The following is a 25,000-nucleotide window of genomic DNA, read 5'->3' as shown; positions in this document are numbered from 1 at the left end:
GTATAGATGTGCCTTTCACCCTGTCAATGCGTCCAGGCATATAAGTCCTTTTGGACATAAGTAGCATACGTGTATATAATTAGGACGAGGAAGAAGTCGAGGGGTTGGAGGAGGAGGGTAGGAGGAGGAGGAGGGGGAGGATAATGGAAGAGGAGGAGGTGGAAGAGGAGGTGGAAGAGGAGGAGGTGGAGGAGGAGGAGGAGGAAGTAGAGGAAGAGGAGAGGAGGGAGGAAGAGGAGGGAGGAAGAGGAGGGAGGAGGAGGAGGAGAAAAAGAAGAAAATGAGGAGAAAGAGAAGGAAAAAAGGAGGAAGAGGAAGTAGGGAAGGATGGCACAGAAGAGGAGGAAGGAAAGAGGAGGAAAAGGAGGAGGAGGAGGAGGAGGAGGAGGAGGAGGAGGAGGAGGAGGAGTTGGAGACGAAAGAGGAAGAAGCGATGTAATAAGAGAAGGAAGAGGCGGAGGAAGGTGGTGAAGAGAAGGAAGAGGAGAAGGACAAGGTGACGGAGGAGGGGAAGGAGAAGGAAAAGGAGGAGACAGAGGAAGAGCAAGAGAAAGAAGAGGAGGGGAAGGAAGAGGAAGAGAAGGAAGAGGAGAGGAAGGAAGAGGAAGAGAAAGAAGAGGAGGGGAAGGAAGAGGAAGAGAGGGAGGAGACGGAGAATAAGAAGGGAAGGGAGAAGGAGACGGAGGAAGTGGAGGAGGAGGAGGAGGAGGAGGAGGAAGAAGAGGAGAAGGAGGAGGAAGAGGAGAAGGAGGAGGAAGAGGAAGAGAAGGAGGAGGCTGAAAGTCACCTCGAAAAATGCAAAATATTTCTGGGATCAGTCTCCTTAACGTGAAATTATCTTTATTTCAAGAAGTCCAAGATGTGTGTCACTCAGCGTGACACACACACAAACACACACACACACACACACACACACAGGCGTGTACGTACACACACACACACACACACACACACACACATATGATGAACTGGAAAGTAGGAGACGAGACCCTACGAGCGTTGGTCCTTTCCTGTAGACTACAATTAGAGACATATAATTAGGTAAACACAGACAAACTGCCTGACACCATCTGCAAAATGCGGCCGAGATGTGTCTCCTGGCGACAAAGTCATTATATTATTGTAAGTTATATGGCAGTCTGCTTAATCAAACGCCGTGTCCTGTCTCGATCACCAAACATGCTGAAAACATGTCAAAATGAGTCATCTGTGTCCATTGAGAACTGCATCTATTGCTTAACATGCAACATCATTATGTGTACATATGTATATTATATATATATATATATATATATATATATATATATATATATATATATATATATATATACATATGTTGATAAAGGTGAAAAAGAAGTCACGAATCTAGTTCCGAGTTTTTGAGTTTATTCCTGACCGGTTTCGCTCTACGCTTCTTCAAAGGAACTAGACCCGTGACGACTTCTTTTTCCACCTTTATCTACTTGTCACAATGTCCCAGCATATATATATATATATATATATATATATATATATATATATATATATATATATATATATATATGCATATCATTATAACAGTCACCACAGGTCACAAAATGAAATTATGAATAAGACGAATAAAACAAATTAACAATAATGATAACAAATAACCTATCGTTTTGTTGGTTCTGCTTTGCGGTTTCCCTTCTGGTAGGGAAAGGGTTAATTGCTTGATGACGTCACTAACATGTACTAATGAATATATGTATGTACGTATGTATGCGTGTGTGTGCGTACATGAGTGTCTGTGTGTGCGTATACGTGTGTTTGTGTGTGTGTGTGTGTGTGTGTGTGTGTGTGTGTGTGTGTGTGTGTGTGTGTGTGTGCGTATGTAAGTAATAAATGAGTATGTGTATGTGTGCGTGTGGAAAAAATTGGAATATATATATATATTATATATCTATATATATATATATATATATATATATATATATATATATATATATATATATATATATAAAACCACTCAGGAAATAAGACACTATGATCCGAACGTTTTCATACATTTTCCTTAAAAATGTCTAAATAGACGAAAACGTTCGGATCATAGTGTCTTATTTCCCAGAGTGGTTTTATATATATATATATATACATATATATATATATATATATATATATATACATATATATATATACATACATATATATATATATATACACATATATATATATATATACATATATATACATACATACTTATATAATAATGATAATAATTTGAAAATAAATACATACATACATACATATACCAAGGCTTTTTCCCCCTTACAAGGGAGGTAGCCAAAAAGGAAAAGGCATAAATTCATTCCCACCCATTCCATCCCTGAATACACTCCACACCACTCCACCCTCCCTCTCATCTTAGCACCTCCTGGATGACGGGTCATCCCTGCACCTTGTCCACTGTCCTGGGTCAGAAGCAGTGTCGCAAGACAGAGCACATCCACATAAAATAAATAAGAATAGTGTCGCAAGACACAGCACATTCACATAAAATAAATAAGAATAAAAAACAAAACAAAGGATAGATATACAAATATAAAAATAGAATAAATTTATAAACTATTTACCTACAGTGCTATATGTACTCAAACATAAGGGTGATATTTACTTGATAACAACAGATATTGCGTAACAGTATGGTGCAAATTTCGACCTTACGAACTCTTACCTTTGGGACCAAAATTACTCATACCTTAAGTTGCTACTCTTTACTCGAAGCTTCACTCGCTCTCTACACAAGGCAGCACAAAAAAAAGTAAGAGAAAAAAAAAAAAGAGTATTATAGACCTGACTTGTACCTGACCTGACCTGTAGTTTCAAGAATGACCTGACGGGAACTATTCTACAAGTCTATTTAACAGTTGGGCCACATGCTTATACCAGGAGGAGCCTAACTTTAGCCTAGTGCACCACCTTTGCCCTAAGTACTTAGGGTGCCTGAATATGGATCTGTTGTCGGAAGCTACGAGAACGAAGCTAGCCCGTTATGGCGGTGGTGCAACTGAACAACAGTTATCTTTAGTTTTTTCGCTCTTGTGGGAATTACTCAAATTTGGAAATCTCTCCCATAACTGGAGACGAAAACGTCTTCCGAAAATGTGCTTCTGGTATGTGGAATTTTATAGATTGCAGAACAATGGATTTTTTCTAATTTCAGCTCTTTCTCAGAAGGGAAATCTCTATTACCTACAAGTTATGTATTTTTTTCTTGTCAGTAACGACATTTTGAACAAATAAAAAAATCCCCAACATATTCAAATGGAATCTCAATAATCCAAAACTTGTATTGTTATCAGGCAATATACCATTCAGAAGTTACAAGTCATTTATAGCCTATAATTTGAAAAACTCATGTCAAGTCCTATTTAGGTGAACTCACAATAAGTCATGAAAAATGTCCAGTATGACACCAACTTTATACGTGTATTTTTAATACAGCAGCCTATAATTAATCAATGTCATTAATATTGTATTGATTCAATACCACTGCCTCTTCCACACGGCAATCCCTGCTCAGTCAATAACTGTGCAATATGGATTGTTGTATGATATTAGTGATTGCGTCGGAGCTGCTTAAAAGCTTAATCGCTGTGACCTTTTACCTACAAAATTTCCGTCAAGTTAATTTGGACAGACTACAAACGGGAGGGAAGCGGACCAAATCCCGCGTAAAAGCTGAACACGACCGCGCAAAACAGAAACGCGTAAAAGCTGAATACGGAATACGAGTTTGGGGTGGGGGAGGGGGCGATTAACAAACTATATACGGTTATATAATCCGCGGCACTGTCCTTGACGAAACAAGCAACGCCTCCTTTCCTCTCTGACCAATCACGATCGCCCTTCAGAAGCGCTCGTGATTGGTCGAGAAGAATAAGGGTGTGGCTTCTTTCGCGAGGAATAATTTTTGGGTTTCAAGCTTCACGTCGTCCTGCGAGGTCCACACCAACAATACCTTGGTTGAAAATTCACTGCTGTCAACGTTTCAAAGAAAGCCTTTCGGTATTACTGGCAATGATAGTACAAAGAGGTGACATCTGTGTGTTCGGTTCAAGTATGCAGTGTTGACAAGTTTCGTTCAGGATTTCGAGACATTTCTATACAAACTCTTTGGCAAAGGACTAAATTTTCTTTCTTTTTTATAGTCTGCCTAACGTCTACTTAACACACATGCTCCCTACATTTCGCATTCAACTAATCAATTATTTCCTCATTCATATAAGATATGTATGCAAGCAATCTTCTACACCCACTGGAACTAGGGCATTATATCAAGATCTATAATACTAAAGATTATTTGCTAGTACTTTCTCTTGTACCGCGATGGTCGAGGGGATGATGGTTCGAACCCTGTCACCGGCGAAGTTGAACCAAGGGCATGTTTCATTAAATTCCACGATGGGTGGAGTTTGTGACGTTGAATATATATATATATATATATATATATATATATATATATATATATATAGTTGGAAAGTCACTGTCGCATTTGTCATGAGGATGCCGGGTTCGAGTCCTGGGCAGTACCACATTTCAATTTCAGCATGCTGGTCTTTGATGGCTTAGAATTAAAGTGCACTGTGGTTGTTAATATATATATATATATATATATAAACGTAAAACGTCCAAGCTAAACTATTCCTATTCTTTCGACAATGGGTAAATTCTTATTATCTTTAACCAGAGTGACCCACTCCACACCGTCTTATCTTTGCACCCTGGCTCCCCCTCCTTTGAGTCATTCAATTAATGGGCGTGGCAGTAGACGCGTGCTGATTGGTTGTCTTGGGGGTATGTCATATCAGCCAGCCAATCACAGTTCTCCTCCACCCACCACCCTCCGAAGTGTGTTCAGAATCTACCATATCTTATCTATCAATTGCGATATCTTAAAAGTTCGTTCATATGCCTAGATCCTTCGTTCAAGCAACTATACTGTGGATATTATTCATTTTGCCCCAAACAATATGACACACCGAGGAAAAACAATGAATATAATCCTGGTGTTTGACTTTATTTATACAAACCTAATCTAGACGACAAATAATTTTGAGAGTCAGTGTCTGTTGAACATCTTGATTTAGATCTCTTAATTGTTAAACTGTTACTAAACGAGTTACGAATATACAGACTGCTCTCTACATTTGGAGCCTTTAAAATTCTCAAATTTACAACATACGGAATAGCAACTCCTTTCAGAAATATACCAGAATCTAGAAAGTGCTCTGGTCTTCAGAATTTTCCATTACGAATATTGAAGATTTCTGATTTATGGAGATTCTAGATAAAGAGAACCTCCAAAGCAGTGCCCTGGTTCTTTCTTGCAGAAGACACGCGACCCTCAGAAAACCGGCCACGACCGCAGACACCGCTTTAACCCATAAGTTCAGTGAAGAGATTATGTGGAGCTGTCTGGAAATGGCGAGTTTAGGACAGTGTAGCATAAGTTGATCTGTGTCTTTTTGTGTGGTGGCTGCCTCAAGGACATTTGGTGTCTGTTGCCAGAATGATTACATGTTGGCAGTGGCGGACTTAGCCCACATGGCGCCCTAGGCGAACCTCACCTTCTGCGCCCACCTTCCACAATGCACATAAAATGCTTAGCTTCTCCTACCAAAACTTTCACAAAACAACATTTTATTGAAGTATTTATTGAAATATCTGCGCTTGGAAGGGGGCAATGCCGCCCCCTCCCAAGTGCCGCCCTGGGCGACCGCCCATACCGCCCATAGGAAGAACCGCCACTGCATGTTGGCACTCTTCTAGTGCGAGTTGGTGGCCTACACGTAGACATGCCAATCCATCTTTTGCTTATCTTGGGAAGGATTTCATTGATGGAAATATTTCTGGTGAGTTAGGGTGGAATATACAAATTGGCAGTCAATAAAGGAGTGAGTGTGAGTGAGTCAGTATTGTGGAGTACTGGGAGGATAATTTGATGTAGATGTTCGAATAGAATACTGGTGGAACTGTTTTCATGCTGCGTTCGATGGACTGTGTTTCTTATGTGATGTGTTGTAACGTGACGGGTGGGCGGTACAGCCGTGGACAAAAGTCCAATACGCAACCATCCAGTCTAGTGTTCGAAAACAAATCTCCCATCACTAGACTCCACCTCTTTCTTGGCATATTCACCTGGTGGTGGAATAAGAATTCAGCCACAATGTCCCCTGTGTGTTGTGGATGGCGACGAAACGGGACGGAATGGGGGGGGGGGGATTGGGGACCAACCCGTTTTCTGTGTTCTTTCTCTGAGAGGAGTCAGTGCATACTTTGAAGTGGCAACTCCTCCCCAATAAAGGGGGATAAGGACACTGGTACAAAGTTACGTCATACATACGAACATATACAAAAAGGTCTTCCTTAGAAGAGATGTGGTCAGCTGACGTGTGCACCTATCTTTCGCCCATCCTAAACACATCCCTTTTCCATTGTATCTGTCCCCCCATCCCCCCACCGCCTACAACCCGAGCCAGATGCAATGTAACAAGACACAGCAGCTCCACAATAGAGTTTGACAGCCGAAGCTGGCTTACCTCCACCGATTCACTGAAAGAATACAAGAATATGTATTCCTTCACAGAATCATAATAAAAAAGCGGCAAAGACCGTTCTAAATTCACCATGGCATCAACACGCAGTTGCAAGATTTAACCAAGATCTTGGTTGGTTTGTCAGTACAGTTGCCCCTATCTATAAACGAGTAATGCACCTGGATCCCGAAGCTGAAGTAAGTAGCACTACTTGTTTTTATAGCCTTGTTTAAAACCAAACAATATCAAGTGCATACCATTCTACAATACAACTGGACTTCTTATAAACGAAATTCAGGGAGGTGATCCCATGTAAGAAGCACTCCGTGAGATGTCTCATTCTAAGCATCTATTTTTCTACTATACAGATTCTTTTGTAACCAGTTTTTCTACTCTACTTCTAGATGTAAATAAACGTTTAATTCACGTTGCTCTCGTACTCTACTCGAACTTGTGCGCCTAAATATAAACCGACAATTACGTAATCTTAATTCTTGCTACATGTGTTTAATTCCTCTTGTTTTCGTACTCTACAGCTATCTCAGTACCTAAACATACTCTTCAACAGGACCCTACCAGAACTTCTTCGTCGATACCCAAGGCCAACAGACCCTAATTGTATGACCTTTATCCTCGGTGGTTCTCTGCAATATACCCAGTTGCAGGGCAGGACACATGACGAAGGTACGAGAACAAAACCTGCAAAAGTGTGTCAGGAAGCTGAGGAAAGAGTGAATCCACGTTCTTCCTGCATCCTTACAGGGTCACAATTCAAGTAAAGGATGATAGCCAGGGTATTACACAGAGTACAACGCTTCATTATCATTATTACACTTTTTCTAAGTCTACAGACACTTTCTTCTTAGGTAACAACTCACCAGCCAATACAACAACACAGCCCACAACTGTGGAAAGAATCTGAAGCCGCGTCCACACTTGTTGCATTTCCACGTATCGTAACATTTTTGCGTACCACCTAGTGATACGATACGGTGCAACAGGGTATTGTACCCGCTTGTTGCGTATCCGCCTGCTGTATACGGATACGCAACAAGTTGGGTACAATACCCTGTTGCACTGTATCGTACCACTAGGTGGTACGCAAAGATGATACGATACGTGGAAACGCAACAAATGTGGAGCCGGCTTAAAACATAATTCTGTCTATAACATAATCTTCATAATCTCCCCATATAGGTGGGTACACTTCCTGTGGTCAATATTTTAGATGATTTTCGTGATATCCCTACGAATCAGTCACGCAATATTCTTTTATGACCATATGAGCTACGAAATTCATCCAGGTGGGTTAACAGCTGCCGACCACAAACTCAGCACGTGATCCAAGCCCATGGTGGATAACACAAACACATACATACATAAACCAAAGGCTTTCCCCCCTTACAAAGGAGGTAGCCATCAAACACATACATACATACATATACCAAAGGCTTTTTCCACCTTACACGGGGGGTAGCCAAAAAGAAAAATGCATAGAAACCACTCCCACCCATTCCATTTCTTATATATAGCCATCAAACACGCCTTATCTAAACCTTATTCTATGATGACTCCAGACATGACAGTCTTCTACTCACCGGTGCCGTCGGCCAGGAGAGTGTGATGGGAACGACTGTCGAGTAAGTTCTCCGAGGACCCGACAGAGAGCTGCATGTGTGGCTGATGATACAACATGGCGTTGAACTCGTCGTCAAAGAATTCCTCTTCGAACTGCAGAGAGAAGAAAATCCATCACCACAAAGCAGGAAACCCGCGGCCCCTTAGAATCCGGCAACAGCAGTGATATTTTGTGTAGTCAGGGGATAGAGTAAGAGAGTGGAAGATAAGGTGATTTGTTTATTGACAACTTAAACCTTAGGGGCCGGTGCCTGATCTCCGGAATAAGGGAAGAGGAGAGGAAGGAGCCAGGAAATATGGTGACACGGTTTTTTTTATGTTGTGTTATTCACGAAGATATTCAATTTCATGACAGTTCGAGGCTGAGATGAGTGGGGTCTTTATCAGTGATAAACTTAGCGCTAATAAGCTTTTCATTGATGAGTTTATCACTGATAAGCTGGGCTAAGGCGCGTCCGAATTGACTGAAACAATGTGGGATTGGTAATTCAAAGGGTGGGGGGGGGGAAGGGAGGGAAAGCGAGGGAGGACAGGAGAGGAAGGGAAAGCAAGGGAAGGACGGGAGGGGGCGAAGGGGGAGGGAGAGGGGGAGGAAAAGGGTGAGCGAGGGAAGTAGGCAGGGAGAGAAGGAGGGAGGGAGGGAAGGAGGGGCAGTGGGAGGGAAGGAGGAAAGGAGGGAAGGAGGGAGGGAGTGAGGGAGAGAAGGAGGGAGTGAGGGAGAGAAGGAGGGACAGTGGGAGGGAAGGAGGGACAGTGGGAGGGAAGGAGGGAGGGAGGGAGGGAGGGAGGGAGAGAGGGAGGGAAGGAGGGAGATAAGAGTGAGAAGAGGAAGAAGTGAAGGAGGGGAAGAGAAAAGGAGAGAGAGGGGAGGGAGGGATGAAGGGAGGGAGGAAATAAGGAAGGAAGGGAGTGAGGGAGGAAGAGAGGGAGGGAGGGATGAAGGGAGGAAGGGAAGGAGGAAATAAGGAAGGAAGGGAGGGACGGAAGGAGAGAGGTAGTGAGGGAGAGAAGGAAAGAGAAGGAGGGAGAGAAGCAGAGGGAGAAGAAGAAGAAGAAGGGAAGAAGGGAAAGAGATAAGAAGGAAGAGAGGAGGAAGGGAAGAATGGAGGAAAAGAGAGAGGGAGAAAGAGAAGGAGGGAGGGAAAGGGAGGGAGGGAAAGGGAAGGGGATGGGGGAGGGGAAGTGTAAAATGGAGAGAAGGAGAGAGGGGGTGAGAGAAGGAGAGAGGGGGTGAGTGAAGTACGGGGGGGGGGAAGGAAAGAGACGGGAGGAGGAGGGGGGAGAGGTACTACGAGGGGAGAAGGGAGAGGGAGAAAGGAGGGGGAGGGGAGAGGGAAGGAAATGGGAATAAGGGGAGGGGGAGAAAGAGGTGAGAGGGAAAATGGGGGAGCGAGGAGAGAAGGGGAGGAAGAGGAGGAGGAAGGGGAGGGAGAAGGATGAGGGGAAAAGGGGCAGGGAGAAGGAGAGAGAGGAAGAAAGGAGAAGGAGAGAGGAAGAAGGAGAAGGAGAGGAAGGGGAGGAAGAGGAGGAAGAAGGGGAGGGAGAAGGGTGAGGGGAAAGGGGCAGGGAGAAGGAGAGAGGAAGAAAGGAGAAGGAGAGAGGAAGAAGGAGAAGGAGAGGAAGGAAGGAAGAGATGAGTTTGGGGAAACTTGTGGAGGTCCACCACGCTGGGGAACGTGGACATCGGTCAACCCACCTCGACTTCGTGTCGTCTCCTCGTCTTGCGCGTGCGCGGCCGCTGACCCTCAGAGTGACGCCTGCGCGGGGAGACCGCCGGAACGCCCTCCAGTGTCTTCGAGGAAGTCGTTGTGCTACTGCCGAGGCTGCTCCGGCGGGAGGACGGCTGCAGCAGGAAGAAAGCAAGGTCATCATATTAAGACAACAGGGCAGGACTCGCAGTAATGGGTTTAAATTGGACAAATTTAGCTTTAAGAAGGAAATAAGCAATAACTGGTTTACCAGTGAAATAGACTTAGCAACCATATAGTGAGCACCGAAATAATTGACTGTTTTAAGAAGTTTGAGAACCTTATGGACAGGGATAATAGGTGGTAATGAACATGCAACTGCCTTGTGAAGGCCTCATGGTCTCTTGCAGCCTCCCCCATCTTATGTTCTTATATCATGATTGCAATGGCATGTATGTATGTATGCACATATGAGACTTCACAATGCCTTGCCATGTTTTATTTTCAAATCGGTTGATCTAACGGAAATTAACGGAATTTTAACGGAAATTAACGGAATCTTCAGTATTTAAACGAAGCAGTAGGAAGTGTGCTCTTGGAAGAGGAGTTAGGAAACAAGGAAGAGCAGATGGAAAAGGAGGAGGGAGTGGAAGAGGAGGAGGAAGAGGAGGAAGAGGAGGAAGAGGAGGAGGAGGAAGAGGAGGAAGAGGAGGAGGAGGAGGAAGAGGAGGAAGAGGAGTTAGGAAAAAAGGAAGAGGAGAATAAGGAAGAGGAGGAGGAAGACCTGAAGAAAGAGGGGGAGGAGGACGAGGAAGAGGAGAAGATGGAGAAGGATGGAAAGGAGGAGGGGAAAGGAAGGAAGAGGAAGGCGAAGATGAGGGAGGAGGAGGATACGAAAAAAAAAGAAGAGGGGAGGAAGAGGGAGGAGGAGGAGAAGGAATAGGAAAAGACAAAAAAAGGGGGGGGGAAGAGGAGTAGGAAGTGGAAGAAGAGGGAGAAGTGAGAAATGGTGGTGGTGGAGGAGGTGGAAGAGGTGGAGGAGGAGGAGGAGGAGGTGGAGGAGGAGGAGGAGGAGGTGGAAGAGGTGGAGGAGGAGGAGGAGGAGGAGGAGGAAGAGGAGGTTCTTCTTACCGCCGACTCTGAGCACGACATGGTCATGGCCGGAGACTTGGACCCGTCGCCGGATTTGGCCGACGGCGCCGTGGTGCTGGCGGCCCTGGAAGGCGACGTCACCGAGGGCGAGGCCGTCGTGTTGGCAGGGGTTGGTAGGACCCAGACGGCACCAGTGGCCTTGGCGTTGTGGGATGGACTAGAGGACCCGCTGGCGAGGGAACAGGAAGAGGCGTGGCGGGTTACCTGGTGGCTCGCCGGTTTGATGGCAGTAGACTCCTCCCATCCACGAACATCGCTCCTGAGGAAGAAAGACCACCCATAAAAACCTGCAGTCAAGATGTATAGTACTAGTGGTCTTCGTTCCTGCCTTATACAGGGGACGGGCGGTGAGAAATTTAAAGTATACATTCATACCAAGAGTCCCGTCATTCCACCAACCCTGCTCGAGTCGAGATTAATAGAATGAGAGACAAAGGTCCCACAGTAGGGACCAACATCTTGAGCTGGTTCACCCCCTATCGCGTCTTTAATTCAACATATTTTACAGTAAAGGTAAGAACATCCCTTCAAGCCGCGTAATTATCTTATCCATTTACGACCACTCTCCATTCCTTACTATTGTGTGTGCTTTCTCTACCCTGTTCCACAGACAATCCTCGTGTATCCAAAGCCCCTTTAGCCCCAACTTTCCACACCATTCTCGGTCTTTCTTTCAAGTTCACCCCATCCGCTTCCGTTTTCCATTTTTTTTCCTTGTCTTTCCTCACTCATTCTTTCTCTTTGGTCAAACTACCTCAACAGTCTTTGATCTACACTACCAGACAACTCTTTTCATCTCCGCTCTCCGCCTCACCTCTGTATTTCACGCCTGCGAAGAGCCAAGATATATTGGTGTAATGACTAATTTACCTCGCACAATGTAATCTGCCCAAATTGAAAAACCTTAAAATTCTTCTAAAACTCTGAGATTCCTCGCCTTTGGGATATGGATTACTCACGTGTCCAACGAGGAGAACTCACCTTGCACTACGTCCAGGACTCTTCGGGGAGGACCTCGTCCGGCTGTTCTTGTCCTCCTGCGGACCGCCCTTAGTGGAGGCCACGTCGGTGAGGTCATCCCTACTGGAGGAGGAGTCCGAGGTGAGGGAGAGCTTCCGCATCGTCAGTGTGATCTGACTGATAGTCCTCTTGGGCTTTCGCCCTTCGCTTCCCGAAGAGGAGTTCGAGGAGAGGGAGATATGGCTCGTAGTTCGAGTGAAGAAGGACGACGCGTTCGACAGGTGAGGCGCGAAGATGTTGGTCATGCTCAAGCCTCGTCGAACTACCGAGTTCTTCATCCCGTTGTCGCTGATGCCGTTCTGGGTCGCGTCATCTCCGAACTTCCGAGATGACCTCGCACCGGAGGACGAGGCTTTCGATGCGCTGGAGGGACGCTCCTGGGTGTTACTGACGGAGGGCATGTCGCTGAGGATGGCCGCACTGGAGGAGGGCCTGTCAGGCGACTCGTGCCCTTCGGAGGACGAGTCGCTGAAGAAGGCACGTTTCGCTGGGCTACTGATGTAACAGTACCCTTTCCCGTCGACGACGGCGTCCTGGCCGTTGGCCAAGGACCCTTCGCTGTTTTTCTTGCTGGGAGGTGCCGAGGTTCCCTGAAGGGCGTTGGAAACGACAGCGGAGGCGACGATGGGGGAGATCGGGATGGCGGTGACTGGTCCACTTCGACCATTTCGTTTGTCTCTCCCGACACGAACCGCTAGGGGAGCACCACCTCCGCCTGACTCACCCGCGTTAGAGGAGCGAGGCAGGACGTCGGGGCCTTGCCTGGAGGTGAGGGCCTGTGGAGTTAATTTGCTCGGGAGAAGGTCTGGTTGGAGGCAGGGGACTCCTGAAGGGCGGGCCGGAGTTGAGGTCATAAATACTGGCCCAGTTTGTCTGAAAAAAAGAAAAGAAAAAAAATATTGCATAAAATAATAATACTCAATCAACCTGCAGCCCCAGTTCTCCCTTGCAGTAGACCCGTGACCCCGAGGTTACCGGCCACGGCCAACCAGGTTAACCCATAAATCATTCTGAGAAGAAACTTTGTTCTGTTGTCTGTGTTGTGTGAGCGTTGGGCAGTGTACTGCAAGATGGCGTCTTCCGTGTCTTTTGTGTGATATTTGCTTTCAGCCCGATTCTGTGTTGATACATCTTTAGTGCTGGGCAGTGATCTGAATGTAGATGGTTAGTGTGCTTCTCATGCATCGTATGTGATAGTTACATCATTATTGTTATTACTATCATTACTTCTACTATTAATCACAACATACTTCTTTTACAATAGTTACCATTACTTTCACTATTAGTAACAAAAGTCTTTTTGCAACAATTGCCAATGCAATTGATTTTATTCCTAGATGGGTTACGTCTAGAACCAACCTCTAGTTTTGAGCTAATATCGAGACTTACTTGGCACTGGTGATAGTGTCCTGGGAAGGACTGGGTGTTCGGCTAACGGGCGTGAAGAACCCACTATCCGCACTAGCAATACTATTCACCCGCGTCACACCCACAGTGGATCCTATGCCCTTCGCCACGCCCTCCGATTGTATCGTGGACGCACTTGGAGGAGGAGGAGGTCGCTGGCCCTCGTGGTACGAGTGTCGAAGTTTCTTCGCGACCTCGAACTGGTCCTTCGAGAGACCGTTCTTCTTGCCGGGCCTCTTGTTGGGGACGGGTTTCTCCTTGCCTGCGGAGGACGGAGGGTCCTTGGCAAAGCGTCTGAGGGCGGCGTCCTCCTCCTGAAGACTAGAGGCCCTCGAGGAGGAAGAGGAAACTTCTGAGGGCGGAACGTACGAAGACGCTTTCGATTGGTTTTCAAGGTTTTTCTCGTTGTTGTTGTTGTTGCTGTTGTTGTGACGACCTATTACGGGAGTGTTGGGGACTGAGGGAGGACCCCAGGCAGGGACTATAGGGACGCGCTCTTCTTCACTCGCCTGCAGCTGCAGAAAAAAGAAGAAAAATATAAGTTGCATGAATTAATCTCATCTCTATTTCATTTTCTCGTAATATACATACACACACACATATATATATATATATCATGAAATGAGAAAATTCCCAAAATTCGGAACAAAAAGATCTTTCATATACCAGGGTACTAAAACAAAAGCTTCTGGCATTTGGAATCTTCCAAATATCGGAACTTTTCGTTCTGAATATAGGAGATTTCCTGCTTTCAGCGATACCCAACTGAAAGGGCTCTCTACATAGAGAAACACGTGAGAAAGTCACGACTGCCAGCCACGGTGAGCTCCCGTCTCGGTTCCATTTGTCCACAGACATAATGACCACGAGTCGTTCAACGACACTTTCTTCTTCCGACCACTGCCGTCAGACAGTTTTATTTACCACATGGAGAGAAATTTTTACATAGGTACCGGGTGAGGAAGAGAGAGAGAGAGAGAGAGAGAGAGAGAGAGAGAGAGAGAGAGAGAGAGAGAGAGAGAGAGAGAGAGAGAGAGAAGAGAGGAAAAGAGAAAAGAGATAGTATGAGATAAAAGAGAGAGAGAGAGAGAGAGAGAGAGAGAGAGAGAGAGAGAGGAGAGAGAGAAGAGAAAAAAAGAGAGAATGAGAGAAAAAGAAAGAAACGAGAGGAGAGAAAAAGAGAGAAAAGAGAAGAGAAAAAGAGAGAGAGAAGAAGAGAGAGAGAGGAGAGAGAGAGAGAGAGAGAGAAGAGAGCGAGGAGAGAGAGAGAGAGAGAGAACTCCCTACCTACCTTGAGAGACCTCAGCATGGTATGAACCTCCTGAAAGTCCAGTTCGCGTTGGTGGGGACTGGCCTTCAGTCCGTACTGCGTCAGGTAGGTGATGAGCGACGGGGGCGGCGCCGGCAGCGTCGGGAGACAGGGCAACGTCTCGCCGCCAGCCACCCTATTCTGGATCTCCTTCTCGTCGACTCCTGCCCACGGGGGCATCCCTGGAGGGGAACAAAGCGTGTTTGTGTGTGGGCATGAATGGACAAGGACCACTACAATCATCACCAATAATGATAATGATAAATAATGATGATAATGATTTGATCTAACGCCATGGAGCGAATTTCATGTTATTCACTGTTACCGTGAACTCGGTCCGGCCAACTTACCACACCAGAGTTCCCAGATGATGGCCGCGAAGGAGTAGATTTCGGACCTGATGGATACCATCTGCTCGTTGATGGTCTCCGGAGCCTGCCAAGGGTACAGCCAGGGCGTGTGGCACAGCTTGGGCGCCTGCATGCTGCAACCCTACACAGATCATTGTAATAAGATATGGTCATAGCTTGCCAATGTTTGTTTGTTTGTTTGTGTGTGTGTGTGTGTGTGATATTGGCTTGCAACCTATGCCCTATGTGTTTAGATAGCCAAAAATGAGGTCAAAGGAAAACCACTGGGAATCCAACCCAAGCCTTTATGATTATAAGGAGTTTAATTTGATTCGCCTCAGATTAGGACAATGGCCATAACTTCCAAATCCGGTTTAAAATCCCTTAGATTTATCTTTTACAATTTTGTTCATTCTGACTATTTTATTCAGCCACGGAACCCCTTTGGCAGCAACAGAGTTAAAAAAAATTAACCTATCTCGATCAACTCTTTTTGCTGGATCTTAACAATTTTGGTTTTTAATCTAGATACTTTTTCTGCACGAGGGGACGGAGAGGAGAGGTCGCCGATTTAATGAAGCGGCCTTGCTGTGGGTGCGCTGTGTCTTCCTGCATTGCTTCTGGTTATAAACTGGACAAATTTAGATTTAAGAAGGAAATAGGCAAGAATTGGCTTACTAATTTGGTGGTCGACGAATAGAATAAACTTAGTAAGCATGTAGTAAGCGCTGAAACTATCAGTTGTTTTAAGAAACGATTAGACAACTTTATGGATGGGGATGACAGGTGGTGATGGATACGGAACTGCCTAGTGTAGGCCTTATGGTCTCTTGCAGTTTCCTTCATTCTTATGTTATTATGCTCTGACCCAGGACAGTGGACGAGATGCAGGGATGACCTGTCATCCAGTAGGAGCCAAGAAAAGAAGGAGGGAGGGGTGGTGAATGGGAGTGGAGTATGTGGGGATGAAATGGATGGGAGTGGAATTATGCCTTTGACTTTGGCTACCTCCCTTGTAAGGGGAAAAAAAGCCCTTGGTGTATGTATGTAAGTATAATCAATCAACTTCGTCTCGAGGCTAAACCTCAACCGAATAAAATAGCCCGGCGTTAGCCAGAATAAAATGTTTAAATATTTATCACTACAATGAGGAATCTAAAGCATTGAGCTAAATGGGATATCACACTGGGCTTCCACGAGTTTCACCAACGCCGACAGTTCGTTTGAGTAAAAACGACTTCGGTAACAATATTTCATTTTCCAAATCTCCAAATATCAAATTATCTTCCCGTCATACATAGCAAAACTGAGTGATGAGCTTGTAAATCTATACGACTGTTAGACATACAGTAGAAATGTTCTTAGAGAAATCTAGATCTCAGTAAGCGATGTCATATTCTAGTCATTTAATGGGAGGAAAAACAGCCCAGCGCGATAAGACTTTAAGAAAGTGTTGGGAAGAGGGAATGGCTGACGTGGGTTGGTTACTACATCATGGTGGATGGTCCGGGGTCACCAATTGATGTAGTAACCAACCACATCACCAATTGATGTGGTAACCAACCACATCACCAATTGATGTGCTTAGTTACCACATCATGGTGGATGGTCCGGGGTCACCAATTGATGTAGTAACCAACCACATCACCAATTGATGTGCTTAGTTACCACATCATGGTGGATGGTCCGGGGTCACCAATTGATGTAGTAACCAACCACATCACCAATTGATGTGCTTAGTTACCACATCATGGTGGATGGTCCGGGGTCACCAATTGATGTAGTAACCAACCACATCACCAAATGATGTGCTTAGTTACCACATCATGGTGGATGGTCCGGGGTCACCAATTGATGTAGTAACCAACCACATCACCAATTGATGTGCTTAGTTACCACATCATGGTGGATGGTCCGGGGTCACCAATTGATGTGGTGACCAACCACATCACCAATTGATGTGCTTAGTTACCACATCATGGTGGATGGTCCGGGGTCACCAATTGATGTAGTAACCAACCACATCACCAATTGATGTAGTAACCAACCACATCACCAATTGATGTGGTAACCAACTACATCACCAATTGATGTGCTTAGTTACCACATCATGGTGGATGGTCCGGGGTCACCAATTGATGTAGTAACCAACCACATCACCAATTGATGTGTTTAGTTACCACATCAGAGCCTTGCATTGGGGGAAATCAAGAACGTTCCTCCCATAGTGTTCTTACTTTAGAACCTTCCTCCCAAAGTGTTCTTACTTTCGTCTGCGTCTCAAGGGCGTACTCGAAGCCGCCCAGTTTGGCGTGCGACAGCGAGACGAGGTGGAGGGCGTGAGAAGAGAGGGCGTTGTGCAGCCAGCCGTGGGCGTGCAGGAAGAGGAGGGCCTCGCACACGCCTATCAAGACGTCAACTGCGCCCACCAGGCTTAGGTCACGGTGCTGCAGGGAGAGCGAAATTAAATAAATAAATAAATGTATAAATGAAATAGTACACCACGTCACTATGTCATCAGGAACGGCACTCAGTCTTAAATACCTGACCTTCAACGAAGGTGGTCATGCATAGGCACATCAGTGTGAAGAAGAAAGAAAGAAAGAAAGAAAGAAAGAAAGAGAAAGAGAAAGAGAGAGAGAGAGAGAGAGAGAGAGAGAGAGAGAGAGAGAGAGAGAGAGAGAGAGAGAGAGAGAGAGAGAGAGAGAGAGAGAGAGAGAGAGAGAGAGAGAGAGAGAGAGAGAGAGAGAGAGAGAGAGAGAGGGTGAGAGAGAGAGAGAGAGAGAGAGAGAGAGAGAGAGAGAGAGAGAGAGAGAGAGAGAGAGAGAGAGAGAGAGAGAGAGAGAGAGAGAGAGAGAGAGGAGAGAGAGAGAGAGAGAGAGAGAGAGAGAGAGAGAGAGAGAGAGAGAAGAGAGAGAGAGAGAGAGAGAGAGAGAGAGAGAGAGAGAGAGAGAGAGAGAGAGAGAGAGAGAGAGAGAGAGAGAGAGAAAGAGAGAGAGAGAGAGAGAGAATGCAGAACCCACCTGGACGTGCAGATGGTGATAAAGGCACCTCAGTGTGAGGAGAGAAAAAAAAAAGAGAGAGAGAGAGAGAATGCAGAACCCACCTGGACGTGCAGATGGTGATAAAGGCACCTCAGTGTGAAGAGGAAAAAGAAAGAGAGAGAGAGAGAGAGAGAGAGAGAGAGAGAGAGAGAGAGAGAGAGAGAGAGAGAGAGAGAGAGAGAGAGAGAGAGAGAGAGAGAGAGAGAGAGAGAGAGAGAGAGAGAGAGAGAGAGAGAGAGAGAGAGAGAGAGAGAGAGAGAGAGAGAGAGAGAGAGCAGAACCCACCTGGACGTGCAGATGGTGGTAGAGGGACCCATAGGGCACGTGTTGGAAGACGAGAGTCACGTGGTCTGGCGGAGGCTGGGGCACGTGACACACTGCCATCACCTCCAGAAAGCCCGGGTGGCGAAGGCGCCGAAGGATGGACAGCTCCTGCAGGAGGGACTTGACCGCCTCATGGTCCGGGCTACTTTTGTCCTGACCTGCAAGAGGGAGGGGGGGACCTTGTGTGATGTCACAGTTCGTGCATGATGTTAAAAAAAATCTTGTTTACATCAAGTTTCCTCCTCCATTGATAAATAAATATATACAGTATACACACACACACACACACATATATATATATATATATACACATATACATACATATATATATATATATACAAATATATATATATATACATATATACATACATATATATATATATATTTGGGGTGATTATTATCATTATTATCATTTTTTTTTTTTTCCTCCTAATATCCTGGGCACTTTCTTCCCTTTGGGAACGTTTCCATTTCTGTTACCATTCCATTTTTTGTACACCTTTACGGGTAAGCTACGTTCCCACATGAGGACAAGTTCCTACCTTGGGCACGTTCGCATTTCTGTTACGATCCCATCTTTTGATATATTCCGTCCTTTGGGTGGGTACGTTCTCAAATGAGGACACGTTCCTACCTAGGGCACGTTCGCATTTCTGTTACGATCCCAATTTTTTTATATATTCCGTCCCCTGGGTGGGTACGTTCCCACATGAGGACACGTTCTATGGACTTGGGGAATGTTCTCACCTTTAGGGACGTTCTTCTTGGGAAGGGAGAGCGCTGGAGTTGGTCTGCGGACCGTGACGGACGTGTGAAGCCAAGAGCATGGCGAGTACACTGTAGGTCCGCCGCACCTGTAAGAGTGTCAATAGAAGAGTTACAAAGAGTAATGAGATCTTACGGAATAATTGGCTAACTCCCTTATAAGGAGAAATAAGCCTATCGGTAGAAAGATAGATAATGAGTAATACGTGTTTACTGAGAGTAATAAGAATTACAAAGAGTAATCAGAGTTTACAAAGAGTAATACGTGTTTACTAAGAGTAATAAGAATTACAAAGAGTAATCAGAGTTTACAAAGAGTAATACGAGTTTACTAAGAGTAATAAGAATTACAAAGAGTAATCAGAGTTTACAAAGAGTAATACGAGTTTACTAAGAGTAATAAGAATTACAAAGAGTAATCAGAGTTTACAAAGAGTAATCAGAGTTTACAAAGAGTAATACGAGTTTTCAAACTAACATGAGAACAGTGTCAATAGAAGAGTTACACTGAGTAATGAGATCTTACGGAGTATGTGGCTAACTCCCTTATAAGGCGAAATAAGCCTATCGGTAGAAGGATAGATACTAAGTAATACGTGTTTACTAAGAGTAATAAGAATTACAAAGAGTAATCAGAGTTTACAAAGAGTAATACGAGTTTTCAAACTAATATGAGAACAGTGTCAATAGGAGAGTTACACTGAGTAATGAGATCTTACGGAATAATTGGCTAACTCCCTTATAAGGAGAAATAAGCCTATCGGTAGATAGATAATGAGTAATACGAGTCTACTAAGAGTAATACGAATTACAAAGAGTAATCAGAGTTTACAAAGAGTAATACGAGTTTTCAAATTAATATGAGTTTCACATTGTAATACGAGTTACAAAGTTTAATTCGAGTTTGCAAAGACTTATACGAGCTACAAGGAGTAATACGTGTTACAACGAGAAATTAGAGTATTCAATCTTAAGTACAAAGAAAATTAGAGTATTTAATCTAAAGTACAAAGAGTAACAAAAATTACACTGAGTAATTCGGGGTACATACGTCCAATCCAGTTAGCAATTCAAACAGTTTTACAAAAACTTCACCGGATTTACATACAAATTTTAGAAAAAGTAGTCATCTACAAAGTTAATAAAATTAACTAACAAAAGGCTAATCTAGCTACAATGTGGAGAGTGTTGCTCACACTCTTAAAAAAAAAAGTGACAATGCTAATCTGACCGTGGTCTGTTTTCTGGGGGCCGCGGGTCTCCTGGAAGAGAGACCCGCGGCAACGGATTGACTGATGGCTACGGGGTTCGAATCCTGTTCGACAGGTCCAATGTTGCCTCTATGTAAACAAGTAAACAAACAAATGAATGAATTCAAGAGTAGCCTACTTGGTAGAAGGGAAGCATAACTGCCTATTTTCTAAAATCGTCAACCCCCTTGTTACCTCCATCAGGAGGTGCAGCCCTGAGAGGCTGACATTCGGTCTCTGGACTAGGGCCCAAGACCTCTCTTTATCAACTTTAGCTGTATTTTTTGCCCTTTTTCACACACGAAGAGACAACTGGTGACTATTCCTTTCTTCCTCCTACTATAAGCTATATTGGCTACCCCCCGTGTAAGGGGGAAAGCCTTTGGTATATGTATGCACTATAAGCTGGATACAGAAGCAATCCCACACTAATACAACTCAAGACAACAGTCCAAAGTTTCTACCCAGAGAGATTTGCGGATGGACCCCAAAGATAGTTGCCGGCTGCTTTGAGGTTGCGGCTTTCTACTCAGTAAAACTTGAAGTCACACTTATCATTTCATCTTTGCTAACGCCAAATGAATCCTACTCACGTGTAGGCCTGGGTATTAGCGTCGCTCTTCTCCAAATCTTCCGGGCTAAGTAACGGCAGTGAGGTTGACACGTACATTTGGTCCAGCATGTGGCATGACACGCTCTGAAAAAGAAAAAAGAAAATAAAGTGACACATTCACAGGTCAGATGACACCCTCACTCAAATTATATGACATAATACGAAAAAAATGCACGAGCAATCTATATGACACGTTGGGAATTAAATAAAATTGATATTATGTAATGTTTTCATATTGAGTAACACAGTGTTAAATTGTGACAGTCTGAAAAATCAAACATCACTAGCCGTTACTGCCCCCTTGGGCAAGAGTGAGCGAGTGAGTGAGTGTGTGTGTGTGTGTGTGACCGCAGAGTCACAACAGTACCCACAGATCGGTTTAAATACTGTCCGAGCTCTGAGCTCTCATCCGAACGGTAACAGCTGTCAATCACGAGTCCAGCACGTGATCCAAAACCATGAAAACACACACACAGAGGATGTCGAGCTTCCTGCAAATGTTTCTAAAAGTCCCGTTCTTTCGTCAACTTTTGGTTTCATTTTGACACATTTGCATATTCATTCTGGCGATGGCGGCCCTCCCCCCCCCCAAAAAAAAAAAATAGAAAGTTTGCATTTTCACTTTTCAATTGCCCCCGTTTTCCTTAGACGTTTCTTTTCGCCCATCATATGTTAATCACTCTTCTTACACACAAACACATCTATGCATACATACGAGCAATGACTTGTAACTGTGGAGGGTACGGGGGGAGGGTGGTGGTGGCTGAAGTCTCCTCCCCAAATTTGTTCTTTAATTACCTCATTATGGGAAAGGCGGAGGAGGAAACACGGGTCTTTACCTGAATATCGAGTTTATTCCTGACAGGTTTCGCTTACAATAGTTTCTTCAGGGGAGCTATTGTAAGCGAAACCGGTCAGGAATAAACTCGATATTCAGATAAAGACCCGTGTTTTACAAAGGATTACAAAGGTGGAGCAAGCCGACAGGAGATCTTTTGGTCCATATCTAGGTCGGATGCGAAAAAATCTTAATAATAATAAAATAATAAATAAATACTATAATAATGTAAATAACAAATAAAATACATAAATAAATGCATAGGTATAGTTTGTCCCAATATCTCTAAATTACCTCATTGCAGAGGTCGAAAGACCTCCCTCGCGTGCGCCGGTACGTGGCAGAAAGCAGTAATACAGTGACAGATTTCCTCCCTCCCTCCCCCCCCAGCATTTGATAAAACACTTCAGTTAGACTAATTACAAGGATATTCAACACATTATTGCGGGTAAATCTTTAAAAATTGTAAGATCAAGTATTACTTTTGCCCAATATTTTGAAAGAAACTAAATCAAGTAAGAAAATATACTTCAATTTATATTCAAAAAATCATCGTATTCGTGCTACAGGGTACATCTGTTTAAAAGTGTCATCTATATTTACAAAATTCAGGGGAGTCCTCTTCCCTCAAATTTTGATCCAGAATCCGGCAATGCTTATAAGCAATATCACCCGTTGGACAACAAATTGTCCAACAAATCAACAATATTGTCTTCCCTCAAATTTTGATCCAGGATCCGGCAATGGTTATAAGCAGTATCACCTTGTTGGACAACAAATTGTCCAACAAATCAACATTGTCCAACACTATCTCTGACTGCTTCCGTACTTATCGGCAGTAAAAGGATCAGAGAGTATTTCCACTAACACCTTCCTCATAGGGTAGCACTTTGCTTTTTCATCAAATTGCCGTCAGGCGATTTTATTCAACCAAGGGGGAATAGCCCTTAACCAAACGGGGTTAAGAATGAGCTCAAACATGATCCTGATTGGTTCTTTCACTGCGTTTTGAATTGATCAAATTTGCCGTTAATCAATTTCTATCGGGCTCAAAGGGACCTCACACCTCAACTCTATGGCATTTCTTAGATTACAATCCTCTTCAATTTTTCATGGTGGAGCACCGGATGGTTCAGTGGTAGCGCGCTCACCTCACGGGAAAAAGGCCTAGAGTTCAAATAGCCAGTAGAATGTTACAGGTAGTTATGCTTCATATGTACGCATGTTTGCACCTTATCATGCCCTCTTGTTCTCAAAATATACTCATAACTAAAAACAGCCCAACACCTTCCTTCTACACGTACATACTAAACTTATGCACTATAAGCCTTAAGGGGGTAGATTGAACCGAGTGTTGTGGACTGCCCAAATTCTACTACTAGAATGCAGTGAGGACGACAGTCGACTGGTGGCTAAGAACTTACAGTTATGCTCTGTAGTTCTACGGTTTAACTCAAGCTTAACCACGTTCACCCATATGCGCAAGAGTCCGTGCCACCACATCATCAGGAACATCATTGAGGTGACACCTGCTCACTTGCACACCTAACACTAAACCAGCAAACGCAACATGACACTTAGATGGTATGCAACACGACTCTCTCACCCCGACAAGTCAAGCCGTTACGCAACAAATCAAGTGTAACCACGGGCTGAAGACAGTGCAGCTAAGTTATATATATATACAAGACATGATTATATTTAAATACGTAATATAAATCAGACGAAAATAAATAACATAAGTCTATAATCGCGTGAAGGTACGGATGATTTGTTTTGGCGCGCTAAGCTATGTCCGGCCCAAGCACCCCTGAACGAGGCTAGCGCGGGGAAAGGAATGACGTTGTCGTCTGCGTCTGGGAAAGCTGTCAGTTTCTGGTCATCTGCTTTGTGGTCGGCTATGGACGACAACATGCCGCACTTTTCCAGACACAAGGACGAGAGATTCGAAGTTTCCCTGAACGTTTTACCGGAGTGTAACTCGAGAACCGAAACAGTTGTCACAGTATTAGAAACTAGGGAGTAAATGATACATAACCTTGTGCGGAGCAAAATATCAAACCTAAACGGATTTTTTTTTCTGGCTTACGCAAAGAGATTTGATTCAGTAACGGGCTAAAGACTACTGGTTATTCTCACGTGATCTGAGGTGAGTTCAGGTTAGCTGGTTGCTTAGTAGACTTGGCCACCGGTGCCCCAAGCCAGCTAGGTGCGAGTGCACTGACTGGAGGACCTGTTTGGCAACGTCGATTGATCCGATGAGGAGAGAGGGTCATAGGAAAAAGTGGACGTATTTGATAAAAAAAAAAAAACTATACTCAAAAATATAAAAAGTAAAAGATAAACCGAAATTAAAAATTATCAATATATGTTTTCAAAGAAACCACATAGGATTCAAACTAAAAATTGAAATAATGAAAACAGAAATGAAAGCACAAATGAAAACTGAAAAAGAAAAACTACAATTATGAATCAAACTCAGACTAAAATTACATACACATACACACATACACCTGACTGGGAAAACAAAATTTAAAGAAGTACAAAATTAGTACCGGACTATACAATAAAATTTGTCTGAAATGCAATACTTTTCTCACCCACGCCGCCCCGAAGAAGCAAAGGTCAGGACACCAATATAAACTTTCCTCAGTTGGTAATAACCCAAGGACCACACTATACGCAAGGATAGAAGTCTTTCCCAACGGGTCCCTCCACCCAATTGCAAAACCCCTGTACTAAACCAAACCAAACCGAACCAAATCTATCTTGACATAACCTAACTAAACCTAACCTAACCTTTGACATACTCTCCTCACGACAGGTGGAAGTATGTATGGACCACTACAAGGGCAAAAATATTCTGGAAAAACATGATGTCGCTCGAACGGAGTGCAGTAACGGGAAGGGACTCTTAGAGGGGACTTACACGGTCTAACGGTTCGTCGAACGCGGTTCGACAGACACGTGTTTAAAGTGATGTGTGAACGTGTGAACGGGGTATTTGGGGTTTAACCAACGTGTTCGACAACTAAATACCCCGTT

General features: G+C 44.2%; 1 protein-coding gene across 8 annotated transcripts in view; it reads right to left on the bottom strand.

Annotated features, from left to right (window-relative positions):
• LOC143027818 (uncharacterized) overlaps positions 1-25,000 on the bottom strand; it is a 385,267-nt gene that overhangs the window by 8,741 nt on the left and 351,526 nt on the right. For 6 of the 8 annotated variants that reach the window (XM_076189416.1, XM_076189417.1, XM_076189414.1 and 3 more), the window contains 12 exons: positions 21,098-21,201; positions 19,237-19,343; positions 18,451-18,647; positions 17,389-17,568; positions 15,122-15,263; positions 14,754-14,953; positions 13,445-13,977; positions 12,017-12,928; positions 11,015-11,294; positions 9,892-10,038; positions 8,156-8,288; positions 7,134-7,256 (listed from right to left, as the gene is read on the bottom strand). In XM_076189416.1, the coding sequence (XP_076045531.1) occupies positions 7,134-7,256; positions 8,156-8,288; positions 9,892-10,038; positions 11,015-11,294; positions 12,017-12,928; positions 13,445-13,977; positions 14,754-14,953; positions 15,122-15,263; positions 17,389-17,568; positions 18,451-18,647; positions 19,237-19,343; positions 21,098-21,201 (3,058 nt within the window). The remainder of the gene's footprint in view (positions 1-7,133; positions 7,257-8,155; positions 8,289-9,891; positions 10,039-11,014; positions 11,295-12,016; positions 12,929-13,444; positions 13,978-14,753; positions 14,954-15,121; positions 15,264-17,388; positions 17,569-18,450; positions 18,648-19,236; positions 19,344-21,097; positions 21,202-25,000) is intronic. The other 2 variants (XM_076189420.1, XM_076189419.1) reach the window with 1 other exon arrangement.

The sequence above is a fragment of the Oratosquilla oratoria genome, chromosome 8 (genome assembly GCF_046742065.1).
Source record: "Oratosquilla oratoria isolate Oo_2021 chromosome 8, ASM4674206v1, whole genome shotgun sequence".
Taxonomy (NCBI): domain Eukaryota; kingdom Metazoa; phylum Arthropoda; class Malacostraca; order Stomatopoda; family Squillidae; genus Oratosquilla; species Oratosquilla oratoria.
Note: the sequence above shows the minus strand (reverse complement) of the source record. Positions and strands in the feature narration are given on the sequence as shown.